Here is a 13,983-nt window from a genome sequence, read left to right as displayed (position 1 = left end):
GCCTGTTCACATCTGGATGTATTGACCCTCTTACTAAATCACATAGTCCAGCGTGCACACACATATTCACAAACTTTCCCATTTCCCCTTTTTGGAACAAGCCCCTGCTTCCATTTGGGGAAGTTAAAGAGTTCTTGTTTAAAACTTTTAACATCTTGTACAGCAGCCAGCCTTTGTTGTGCCTGCCCACTTCCGTGTGTGTGTGTGTGTGTGTGTGTGTGTGTGTGTGTGTGTGTGTGTGTGTGTGTGTGTTAAGGGTGGGTGCGAGGGTGTGTCCATCACCATCTCCACAGCCACAACCAGGTGTAAAAACCCTCCGAACCAAAAACATGAAAGAGTTTTATTTCCATCAAAGCGGGCAGGCAGGCAGGCTAATACTTTTACAGGCCACTGACAAGAAGTGTGTTTTTCTGTTCAACCAATAGGCCTCTGTGTGTGTATATTTGTCTTCATGTGTGTATGTTTCTGTGTATGCATGTGCAGATGGCAGACGGTCTCTGTTTGTGTATGTATGTGTTTTCCCTATGTCTCCTGAGCTGAGTCTTGGCAGTGTCTGCATGTGTTATTAGTTTGATTTTTTGGGGGGGGATATTAATAATAACAGTTAAACGGTTTCCATATGTGAGGTCTGGTTGCCAGGCTAGTGCTATCCTCATCATGTGCTGGCCTCTCACAGTCTAGCCTCTCAGGAGTTACTCTTGTTGGGCAGGAGAAGCAGTTTAAACTCTGGAGGTCACCCAGTTAAGACCTACCACCTAAGAGGCCTTGTCTTCCCATAAGCATAACCAAACTACTTAACTGTCCTACCTTATACGAGATGAGGGCTGAATATTACAAGGTACGCTGTGTGTTTATGTGAGTGTGTGTGTTTTCCGCTGTGGGCTGGGTCTGTCTGGAGTGAGACCTTCCTCTCTTGCCAAACGAGCTGTGTTGAAAACCGCAGGGAAACTGCATGTGTATATAATGTATGACGTGTATTTGTGTGTGCGTGTGGAAGGAAACTGCTGTAGAGCTATTTGCCATCAATTAGCCGCCTGGACTGAGATGAGGCCTGCAGTAGAGAGGGAGCTGCTTTTATAATCTCAGGAAGGGAGTTCCTCTCTCTTTCTGTCTTCGCTCACCTCATCATTATCTTTAATTGTCTATCTCTTTATGCCCTTTTCCCTTCACTTAACAGAGAAAAGCTGACAGCATCTCTTTAGGAAGATAGATATATATATATCTCCCTGTGTATGTGTTTAAGATATGTGTACGATGATGAATTGTGTAATGATATAAAGCAGTACTGGGTATTCAGTCAGCTCCTTTTTATGGCTGCACGTATACCCCTGTGAATCAATAGAAACATTAGATGAGTATAGGGTCATAGTTGAATGGGAGAGGTTTTCTCATTTCACAAAACAGTTTTGAACTGAAGAGAACCATCTGGAAAACGGCAGGGTCCCCGGAGTTTAGAACAGGTCCCTTTTGTGAAAAATAGGATGTGAAAAAAGAATCTAAAATCAGCAAGGGTTTTCAAACATTACAGCATATTTTGAAGTTCTTTTGGAGTTTGTGAGTTTTTATTGCGTTGGCTCTTGAATGCGGTCTTTCCTCTCTTTAATGGTCAGTCTGCGCCCAGAGAAGCTTGCTTCAGCCGTTTTAAAACCTCAGCTCTTGAACGGTGCCTTTATATTGCGGAAACATTACATTAAATAGCTGAACGGGATCGCGGCTGGCTTGTGTTGCTGTAGGTGTCCCAGATAGTTCCAGCTCGGCGGCGGCCTAAACTGATTGAGGTATTCAGCGTCGTTTAAGCTCAGTTATATTGGTGGACAACTGGTTTGAAGTAGATGTTGCTATGAGCGAAAACAAATGGCAGGAAAGCTGGTGAAGGGAGGCCGGAAAGACCTGATTAATACCAGAAAAAGAGTTTGTGAGGAAGAGTCAGGGGTGAAGTCTTGGCAGAGCATAGTTTATTTGTAACCCACCGTGAAATTGAGTGGCTTTAGCAGGCTTTGGTTCGGGCTGCCCCTTGCCCCTGTATGTTTACCCCTTAAACCCCTGATTTGCACTAAATATATGTACCAATCTGTTCCCTGACACATTTGACCAATAATAGGGAAGTTGCACTAACTTCTTTTAGTTGATACATTTTTTGCATTTTTGACAAATGACATTTTACAATAATGTAATTATTAAGACCATTGTTCCCTTATTGCTAATCAATTATTTTTGTTTTCCAATTATAATAGCCCTGACATATTCAAAAGAATGTCAGTCTTGGCAGCAAATGCAGATTATTATTACCATCACAAGATTATGCAAGTAGATCAAATAAACAGTAATTAAAACAGAGGTGAAAATACAGCTGTTGCTGTAATTAAAATGTACAAAAATCGTAAGAGAATCCCGTTCTTTGGGTTTATTAATCATGACCAACATTCTGTTTCAAAATCTCCACTGAGCCCCCCAAGATAGTTTCTAAAACTGCTTTTAAACTCATTATATAGACAATATTTTGGTTCATACTTTGTCTTTCCAAATTTGGTCATTCTATAGCTATTGCTTTCTCTTCCGTCTTCCTCTTTGTAATAAAATTGTCCGGGATTGACAACTTCAGCCAGCAAGGGATTTTCAGTTTTGTTATCTGGCAGGCCATGTTAGGAACCTCCTTCTAAAAACTTTAACTAGATAGCAACTTACGTTTTTGCCCAAACACAATCCTACAAATGTCCTATTAAAAATTAAATTTAACGTCTGATGGAAAACATGAGCTTTAGTGAAATCCACTCTTTGGTTGCTCTGTTAACAACTACAATGAGCTATGAGTTAAACTTCTAGTAGTTATTTTCATTGTTAAAATCTTAAATATTCATGAGTTCATCCTAAACCAGGTATCCCAGACACACAGCTGCCGTCACGGCAGTGGGTCTCTGTCTGACAGTCCAGGGAAGCCGAAGGTCCTTTCATGAGCCCAACAGCTGCATTCACAAGGCTTGGTTTCCTTTGGCCTGTGCAATCTATTTTAGGCCTCCACCTAAGTCATATCTGCTCTCAGAATTGACTGTGGCCAATAAGGGTATGGGTAACATTACTCTTGAGAGGAGAGGGGGCAGGGCACAAGAAAGAGTACTTGGAGAAATGCCAACCAAACTTTATACATATGGAGAGGCCGTGTGAAGGCAAAAGACAGATCGGGTGATATAGACAGAGAGAAAGAAAGTAGGAGTGATCTGGGAAAGCAATCTGTTTTTTGTGGTGAGTGACAGTGATGCATTTGTTACGTGAGATTCCACCGCGGCTGTAACCAAGCCTTCACTCACATATGCCCCAAAGTCATATAGCAATCCCACTAACTGTCACCTCTCCAGTAATTCCACTATGTGTGTGGGTGTAAATACTGGGCCAGCTTCTGAATACAGGTGAGCTGGTGGTACAGTATCATCAGTATCATCATCCTTTCAACAAATTTACATGCTTTGTAGATTGTGTTACATCTGTTCAGTCTTGTTTCATCATCTTCTCTGATCATGATTCACTCTGAGCAGCAATAGAAAGAGAAGGAATCAAAGATAAGAGAGATTTAGAGGTGGGAAAGCTTGCAGAGAGTAGAAAAGACCAAGCCAGGAGGAGGGAGTAAATTAAAGTAGGAAAAGGGTTTATTTGGCATTTTGGAGGTGTTTTTTTTTGTTTTTTTGAGGAAGCGCAGTGCAAATGGATATAAGGGATCACAGGGGGGAGACCCAAGAGGACGCAGCATCGACGCAGCTTTAGCTTGGCTTTCAGCTTCAATGACAGCACCCCAGAAAGAAAATAGAGAGAGAGGGGAGTAAAAGTGTGGAAAAAAAAGAAGATCGGCCACTCCTTTCTGAATCTGGTCTCTCTCACTGATCCAAAAATCAGAGAGCGTTCAGGCCTGTAGAAAAGCAGCTGGGTGTGACAAGCTCTTTTCTACGTCTTCAGTCTGTATCTATACCCCTCTCGTCATCTCTCGCTCTCTCCCTGTGAAGAAAAAGGGTTTTAGGTATGGAGGATCGGTGTATCTCTTGCCTCTCTTCCCAGGCTGCTGAGCTAGTAAGGTGTAGAGAGGATACTTGTTTGGTGCTGAGGATATCTGGTGCGTCTGGTGCTGCTGAAATATCTGAATCACTTACTTCGTCTGGCCTGGTTCAGCTGTGTGTCGCGGACAGATGCAACAATACTTGTGCGCCTTTCCTTTTTTTTTGTACTATCCACTTCTTGGTTAAGAGCAAAGAAATATGATACCACCTGCCTCCCCCTTGCCCTTACAAACTCCATTCTCCTCCTCCTCTTCCTCCTCCTCCTCCTTCTCCCTCAAGGACAGCCCACTGTCTGCCCCTGGGGCTGTTTATCTACAGGGGGAGATGAGGAGGTGAGGGTAGGAGGAGGAACAGTTTGTTTCGTTTCGGCCGTCAACAATGGACCTCAGTCTGTGGTGACGGACTACTCAAACATATGGTACCCACCTGTCTCTCTCTCTCTCTCTCTCTGCTTCCTCTGCTCCTTTTCTACGTCTCTCTGTTTAGATTTCTTTGCTTATTCCTGCGTTCCCTCTGCCTGTCTCACCCAAACACACTGGGCGGATTAGACACACAGACCTGTTTGCTTTAGCAATCTGAGCCAGGCACAGGCACAGGCACACACACATACACACACTTATACACACTTTCACATAGAGTATGGACATGTGCATGTCCACCCACACTCACATCATCATACACACGTAGCAAAATTTAATTTCCATCTTTTCTTCTAATGGATCCTCTGACTGCCTCGCTTTCAGAAACATAGTTGTCAGCCATTTTTAGAAATCCTGTTAAGGTGAGAAAGTAGCCCTTATCTTGTGTGTGTGTGTGTGTGTGTGTGTGTGTGTGTGTGTGTGTGTGCGTGTGCGTGTACGTGTGTGTGTGTGTGTGTGTGTGTGCGTGCGTGCGTGCGTGCGTGTACGTGTGTGCGCATACATGTGTGTGGGTACGTGTGTGACCCTGCTGAATTAAAAAATGTACTGTTATTAAAGGCTGTGTCAGAGGCGATGATTTACAGAGGGGAGCGATGACAAGTCAGAAGAACTCACACGCCGAACTGACACATACACACAAACACACACACACTCACACACACACACACAGTGCTCTCAGGCCTCCAAGCTGAGCAGTGACCTCCTCACCCCTCCTTCCCCTTCCTCCTCCTCCTCTCTCCCTCTCTCCCTCTAATAAAACCTGTCTGACACCACTGATGTGTGCACGTGTGTGTGCGTGTTTGGTGTGTGTGTGTGTGTGTGTGTGTGTGCTCCGCGGCAGCACAAAGACTCTGTTGTTGGGCCTCCCTCTTAGGCCTCTCTCATATTTTCTTTAAAGGTGCAGTGCGCCCCCAAGAATGCCACAGGGGGAGCGGGGTGTTGGGGTTGGGGGAGTCTAGGAGGAGCTGGTGTGTGGATGAAGAGGGTCGGAGAGGGAGGGGGGTAGGGGGGGGGGGCCGTGCTTTACAATGCTACAACTCACCCAGGTCACAGAGAGAAAAAGGCAAAGAGTGATTGTGAAGAGGAGAAACGAACGAGAAGGGTCAGAGCAGAGGAGTGCTCCTTGACATCGTCAATATGAGAGTGTTTGTGTGTTTGTGTGTGTGTGTGTGTGTGTGTGTGTGTGTGTGTGTGTGTGTGTGTGTGTGCATGTGTGTCTGCACCAAACCTGTTGTCCTCTTTTTAACTTCATATATTCAAAGTTCAAGGTGCAATTCAAACACCTGTGTAATCTGTAGTTACATATATGTAAATGTAATGTAATATTAAAAAGCTATGCACAAAAAAGATGCCCAGATATAAGAAAAGTCTTTGTTGAAGATGAAAATATTTCCTTAGCTGAGTCCATTATTTTCTATATTGTAACTCTTCATAGTGTATTATCCCTCATATACTATTGCCGTTACCGAAGGAAAAAAGAAAACCACTTGTTTGTATCCGGTTCATGTTAGTCTGACCACTGGTATTGTAAAGTAATATAGAAGCACTGTTGCTATGGTTACCTGCATTTTCCTATTCCTTGCGCACTGATACTCAGAACAGTGAGTAAACTTTTGTGTTTAAGCTGCCCTTCGCTTGGGCTATAACTCTATATTACCACATAATGACTTTTATTGGAATCATTTGAGGATCACATCACGTCATACTTTTTCAAAATAATGTAGTTCAGTTAATTATAGGTATACAGTGAGAGAGCTTTTTGTGATATTTGGTGTGACCAGTGGGACACATTAAATGCATTAGAAAAACATATAGTAATGTTTCTATTCTATGTTTCTATAGATGTCAACCAATAATAAAAACAAATCCTGTAGTAATGTATAAAACTACACTTAAAAATATAATTTTCAAAATATCTAATTTCAACAGTTTTGTCTATTGGAATAAAGCGGGATCTAAATCCACAATGCAGACTTAGATTAAATATCTAGATAACCACATTCTTTGTTGTTAGTTCTTGTCTGTCACATTCACCCACAGCCATGAATTCAGCCATAGGAGAGGAGACAGGCATCACCTCTGCTTGGTTGTAGCGTTTATGAAAGCCATAAATGGCTCTTTAATATAGTGGTAATCAGGGTGGTAATTTGGGTGGAATTGTCCCTTATTGTTGCCAGACATGCCTCCCCAACTCCTGCCAACACACACGCATACGCACACACACAGACAAACACACACACTCACTCTTGGGCAGACAGGGTGTTCAAGGAGTAATTCACACCACATGCCAACAAACTGGGCGGTTGTGTTTTTTTTGGGTCTCTATGTGTGTGTGTGTGTATGTCTGTGCCTGCTTTAATGCTGAGGTCAAACCAGTAAATGGGAGGGGGTTCCCAAGATGTGTGTGTGTGTGTGTGTGTGTGTACGTGTGTGTGTGTGTGTGTGTGTGTGTGTTTGTGTGTGTGTTTTAATTGCGGTCTCAGCAAAAGTAGCAAGTGTGCTCGATACAGATGGTTTTCATCACTTTGACTGCACAGCGGGCTTCTCTCTCTTTCTGTCCCCCTCTAATCTCTCCTCTCTGTTTTTGTAATTAAACGTTACTTAATGTACCAAGCTTCTAATTTGACAATTCATTAAATAAGTGACAATATACTATAAGTGTGTTCCGTGCTGTTTCATGTCGTTACAGTTTTCTGTGGTTGTGAAATGATGCCGTAGAACAGATTTTTGATGGGTGATTGAGTAAGAACTTCTATGTTAAAGAGCATCTGTCATTCTGGCCGTTAATTTGCGGTGTGTGCACAAACACACACACACATACACACACACACACACACACACACACGCATAGACTTTCATGAATCAATATTTACTAAGGAACCTTTCCCCTTTGAGTCAGAGGAAGCAAATGTGCATCCTGCTGTCTCCCCTCTCTCGCCCTCTGTCACGAGGTTGTGCCTGTTTGTGTGTGTGTGTGTGTGTGTGTGTGTGTGTGTGTGTGTGCTTACAGTAAGTTCTAGGCGACATTTGTGTTTTGAGATGGGTGTTTTCTTGTTTTGTTTTATCAAAAGTTCAGACATTCCAACAAAAATTTCTCTGGGACTGATTTGTCTTAATGATAGAGAGCTTGAGCTTTCAATGCTACAACAAGCAGAGAGAAATGTAATGACACAATGAAAGACGGGGGTGTGAAGGAAGGTAGTGGATGAAAAAAAGGAGATATGAGAGGCAGTGGGAGGGATGGCTGAGGTCGCTGTGTCGAAAGGATGAATCTGCAACACTCAAGGGCAGAGTGAAGGAATGGAGACAGAGAGCCAGAGAGCGATGTCACTGGTTTGAATGGACAGCACTGCAGGGCAAAAAGGGGAGACATGGGAAGAGGGGGGAATGAAGAGGTGGGTGGTGGTTAGTCACAGCTCTTTAGGGCACATCAGGGCAAACGGATCCTTACATCACTGTGACACACACAAACACAGTGCAACTGACACACACAAAGATATGCTGACACACTTCTGCCTCAGAGGATGTGGAAAAAACACTTTGCACCTTCTTCTGAAAAAAGAGGAGAAGGAAAGGGGTGTGGAAGAGAGAGATGGTAGGGCAGAGAAACAAAGAATGGAAAGGAGGAGATGGCCAGAGTTTGGAGTTAAAGAAGGTTTTGAATAAGTTGGGAGGAATACAGTCAAGGAGACTGTATTTGACACACAAACCCAGATACTCGAGCATGGTGTATGAAGGCCAGGTGGACGTCTCATGTTGAGGAAATCTGACCTGACAGCTTGGCAAAGGGAGAGGGTGCAAAGAGTGGCCAGCAGGAGAGTTTGTGTGCTTCTCTTTTTTCTAAATAAAAAAAAAAATCTTTTGAATTGTATGGTTATGTGTTGTTTGAAACTGAATTTACAGACGTGAATTTGTTTAAACTGTTGAAAGTAAAAAAGATGTATTACATTTTAAGAGTTTAAGAGTGTACCACAGTATGACCATGTGTGCATGATGAACATCTCTATTTGTCTCTCATAGGCGCTCCAGGCAGCCAGGCAGTTCCTCCTCCAGCAGGCCTCTGGACTCAACTCCCCTGGCAGCAATGAGGTCAAACAGAGCCCTGTGCAGGTCAGAGCACACACACACACACACACACACACACACACACACACACACACGCACGCACACAACCCAAGTGTTGCTTTGTCAGAATTTGTATAATATTAAGCCCTTGGCTGCTGCAGCTTTGCATTCACCAACTTCACGTCAACTACACAGTAGGATATAGGCACATACTTCTCTCTCTCTCTCTCTCTTTCTCTCTCTCTCTCGTTCTGTCTGTGTCTCTTTCTTTGAGGACTGCATGTGTGTGTGTGTGTATGTGTGTGTGTGTGTGTGTGTGTGTGTGTGTGTGTCTGTGTGTGTGTGTGTGTGTGTGTGTGTGAATGAAGTCTTTGTAGTGATTGGGTAGTGAGTTGTTTTCAGAGTTGAATTCCTCAGTCAGCAGAGTGAGTGGGGTTAGCTGGAGTGCAGGATCCTCACTGAAAGACACTTGAGGAGGAGACACACACGCACACGTACACATGCACACACAAAGACAGTACACACACACACACACATCATTACTATCTGTGTAGGTTGATGAATATCACACATGCCATTACTTCTGGCAGTTATTTGCATTTACGTGCTGTGCAGAGAACATGTAGAAGTGTGATTTGTGGCCATGTCTCATATCAATAAAGTGGGGCCATGGGTCTACTAGAGCAGCAAGTAGTCTGGCTATTGCCCTGCTCTTCTCGTTAATGTGCCACATGATAAACAGACAGCTGGATCATCACAATATGGGGAATAAAGAAAGACATAGAAGGGAGAGACGGACAGATGTGAGTCAGAAGCAAGGATAAGGTCAGATTATATTTCCAGTTTGCAGACAATAAGGTGCGTGTGGGAAAAATAGGACTAACTTTTCACATTAAAAGGTGATAATACATTGTCCGGTCTAGATAAAGACACTTATTTTTAGAGAGTAAGTGAGTAATCATAAGATAAGAGCTTCATGGAAGTATTTTCATTTGGTGTTGGCTCATGTTTTTCCAGGAAGACTCCTCTGGTGCAAAGAGACTACCCTTCATATGTCCAGCAGCAGGAAGGGGGGTTTATTTGAAATAAACAGAGGAAGAGCTTGGTGTTGAATATGAACAGCAGTAGCCATCATGACAGAGCAGAAAAAGAAAAAGACAGTTACCTAGAACTCATCATCAACTGAAAGACCAAAGTAAAATCATTTGCAGTGTCTGCCACACAGTTTAATTGCCAAATGACCCCTGGAAAGTGCAAAAATGCCACAGAATTAATGAGGATGTGAATATGTCAGAAATGAAAGAACATTTTTTTGCAGATCACACTTTAATCAAAACTTACTTTTATATCAGAATTACTTTATTTACCTTGGATAGCAACTGACAATTGTATAAATTACATGTTGACTCTTAAGGGCTATGAGAATAACATAGATACGGTTTTATATCAGATCTGTTTTGTTAAAATATTCCAAAGATTAGAATTGCATTTAACACAAACTGGGGCACTGTGGCCTAAATTGACATTAATATATGTGCCATCCACAGTAGTTCAACCATTTCCCTAAAGTGGGGTCTCCTCTGGCTCTGGCTTGCACTCCTATAATCTTATCAGACCGACACACGTGGTTTAAATCGTCATTTGCGGGCGATTCAAATAGGTCAGTGTGTGTCCTCGGTCAAACGGATATCGAACACCGCTCTGCTTCGGCGTAGAATGAGATTTTAATTAATACTTGCTCATGTTTAAACTCTGGCTCATCTTAAAAATAACTAAAGAGATGGAAAACGAGCACGTAGAGTGACCTGAAAGTGAACATGTAACATACATCTATTTGTTTAGCAATGAAGTGTAGTACTGTTGTGTCTCTGTGAACACTGACAACAGATTAACCTGTGACAGTATTCTCACATGGATGGGGTCAAGCACAGGTGCTTTGTACATGAATTACCTTCTCTCTCTCTCTCTCTGTCTTGAACACACACTCTTTCTCACACACTCTCTCTCTCACACACACAAACTTACACATGCACGCACACACACACACACACACACGCACATACACACACACACACACATACACACACACACACACACTACCCCTCCTCTTCTCACTCCATATCTGTCATGTTTGGTGTTGCCTTGCCTGGCTAGCCTCTCTGGATTCTCCAGGGCATCCACACTACATCTCTGTTGTCTGAGCTGTCAGCTCGCACGGCCCCACATACCCGGCAATACACTCACACACACTTTTGGATTTACTTGTGTGTGTGTGTGTGTGTCTGTGTTTACTTGGATCCTCACAGTCAGAAACACAGACACAAACAACAAAGCACAACACATTGTTTGTGTGCAGCAGCAGTAAAGTTGTTTAATAGAACTCACAACAAACCTGACTACCAAGGTGGTGCACAGAAACATCTTGATTACTGTAATTTCCAGCTTTATGATTATTTTCAAATTGAAGCAACTTCCCTTAGTTGCTGTAATTGAAGCAATCATCCATCGGCCACAGAGAGGGTGAGTGAGCGATGGAGTAAGAGGAGCCAGACATTTAATCTGGTCCTTTCTAAAGGTAGCAGAAAGAAACTGTACAGTGACACATCAGGCCAAAATGGCCGTCCTCAGGTTGGTTCCTGCTGGGCTGCTCTCACACATGCAAATGAGCCTCAGCCAATAATGAGATCTTTAGGAGCTCGATAATTAGATTTTTCCCTTCTCTCTGAGGGAGAACGACAGAGGCCGACAGGGAGAGAGGGAAGACTTCTATTTGTATCTTGACTTCTCTGGAGAAACCTTGGTCTGCACTTACAATCCCCCCCGCCCCCATTCCTTTCCCCATCCCCATCATATTTCTCTTCTTTATTTATAATAGAGGGGAGGATCTGTGCTGAGAGCAAAATAAACTCTGAGATTATATCTGCTTTTTGATTGGTTGTTCAGAGATGGTCTCTGTGTTTGGCTGGCTGTGTGAGATGGTATCAATCCACTTTGTGCGTGCGCGTGTGTCACTGTCATGTGCCACATTCAGGAGAAACTCAACAATAGCTCAAGTCTCTAGACAGGCAATTGCAGGAACAATTTAGTGTGTGCAACAACATTATTTTGAGTTTTAATTAGAGGTTAGAAACAAATTTCACGCAGCACAGATATAAATAATACTTTATAATAATAATAATTTGGTGGATGATAATAACCATTTGAATGGATATGTTACTAAGACTGTTATGCTTATGGTCTTGTCAGTCTGTCACACACTATTCGACAATAGTTTAAGAATAAACTAACTTGATTTTTAAGATTGTTTACTCAAGACACAGCTATTGCAAAACAAATTGGGGATTGTTAATAAAAAGTTGAAACAAATCAATAGTAGTAACTCTATGTCCTTCATTCAGCAGTCTTTTCTGAGTAAAAAAGGCCTTTCATTTGTGAAATATTACATTAAGGGATATCCGTGCCCTCTGCAGTATTTGGATAATTTCTCTCTTTAGCTGTGTGTTTGTCGTATGTATTGGAAATAGTTAACCACAGTTACCGTAATTGGTCGAGGCACGCGTGCGACCAAGTGAATTGGTTGACACACAGTTGGCAGACAGAGTGCCAATTGGCGGATTACCCAGCATGATGCATAGCATGCCTCCATGACCTGCCACACGTTCTCTACAATGGGCACATTTGGCACACGCTCATGCACTGGGTGGGCACAAGCAGACACATATACACCCACTTGGCAGACACAGCCTGGCACACTTAACACACTGCCACTTGGCATACACACATAGAGATTAACACACGTGCTTGGCCGCGGCCCATACCTATGTAATTGAATAGCGTGGTGTCCTGTTTTCATGTATTATTGAGGAGCTCGTTTAATTAGAAAAAAAAATGAAAAGACTCATTAGAGATATGTTAATTAGCTTGCCTCTCTGCTCTCTGGAGAGGGCTGGCATCAGCACAGTGGAATGGAGGAAGAGAGGGAGTCACGTTGGAAAGACGGGAGGAAGAAACTGAGTCATGACGTTTATTTCAATGAAAATACTTCAATCAATATTACAACCCTAATTCACCAGTTTTCTATATATATATATATATATATATATATATATATATATATATATATATATATATATATATATATATATATACTGTATGCTGCTAAATAGACTCTTGCCTTGCCTAGCTGCCTTATTTGAACCACTACATTTGAAATTGAAAAAACACTGAACATAAGGATTCTGAGGCAGGGTTCAAAGTCTTTTAACTAATCAACAAAAGTATGTGGAAAGATGAGTGTTTAGCCCCCCAGAGTCTGCGGTACTGAAGCGTTCCTTCTCTCCTTCTCTTTTATTTCCTTTCAAAGTGTTTTTCCCAAAGCACTCCTTTTGTCCACTCAATGAAAGTGCTTAGTTGGCAGTTTCTTCTATTTGATGTGGAGGGAATTGGGGCTGCATGTGCATGCGCATGTGTGTGTTGGAGGGTAGTATGGGGTCCTGACAGTTTGTGAAGGGTGTACGGGAAGAGGTTGAGCAGCCAGTGGAATGGGTTTGGCTCTGGGCAGAGGGGTGAACAGACAGAGAGGAAGGATGGAGAGGAGAGGTTTCGGTCTGGCCACTGAAGTGTGAAACTCTTATTTTGTGATTTGAAACATGAGTGAAATCAGTAATGAAATATGGTCGATAACGGCCTCTCACACTTCCCAATGTGTGTGTGTGTGTGTGTGCGCATGTGTGTGTGCGCATGTGTGTGTGCGCATGTGTGTGTGTTTCTGAAATGTGTTGTCATTTTTATTCTGAACCACTGGGGCGTTAGATGGAGGGAGGCGGCAGACAAGGGGAGAGAGGGTGGATTTTCCACTTGAACTTGCTGGTCTTTCACTGTCCTCACTGAAGTTTTTTTCATTTGTCTGGCCCTGTCAGGGAGAGCTGACTGTTATGTGCGTTAAAATGCATTGTGTATGTGTATGAGTATGTGTGCCTATGTGAGCATAGAACAAGGCCCAGCTCAGGCTAGTTGAGATCCCAACTCCCTACTCAGCAGCCTGCGTTCCTCTGTGGGCTCAGGTCCGTCTGCCCCCTCACACTATCATTTCATCTATTCATCCATCCTTGCATGCATGCATCCACACTACCATCCATACTCATTTTCTCCAATTCAGTTTGGTCTTGGAAACCTATCAAAAGACACACTTGTCTACCTGTATTTGTTAAATCAGCCAGATATACTGTTATGATAATTTTATGATATTTCAAATATTATTAGTATAAAACGACCCTCTCGTTAAAAGTCTATGCCTAATGTGGAGCGTGAAACAAATTGGAAAACAATGTAATAAATTGCAAATCACCACATGTTTATTGAACATATGATATGCTATCCGCTACATGAAGCTTTTATGCAAAATAACGTACACCTCCCCAAATAGCTAATACAAACACTGCAGCCTGTTATTATAT

General features: G+C 42.7%; 1 protein-coding gene across 1 annotated transcript in view; it reads left to right on the top strand.

Moving 5' to 3' along the window:
- foxp4 (forkhead box P4) overlaps positions 1 to 13,983 on the top strand; it is a 55,317-nt gene that overhangs the window by 6,872 nt on the left and 34,462 nt on the right. The window contains 1 exon segment of the mRNA XM_034532001.1: positions 8,483 to 8,572. Coding sequence (XP_034387892.1) covers positions 8,483 to 8,572 — 90 coding nt within the window.

Source organism: Cyclopterus lumpus, chromosome 5 (assembly GCF_009769545.1).
Source record: "Cyclopterus lumpus isolate fCycLum1 chromosome 5, fCycLum1.pri, whole genome shotgun sequence".
Lineage (NCBI taxonomy): Eukaryota > Metazoa > Chordata > Actinopteri > Perciformes > Cyclopteridae > Cyclopterus > Cyclopterus lumpus.
This window is presented reverse-complemented; position numbering and strand designations above follow the sequence as displayed.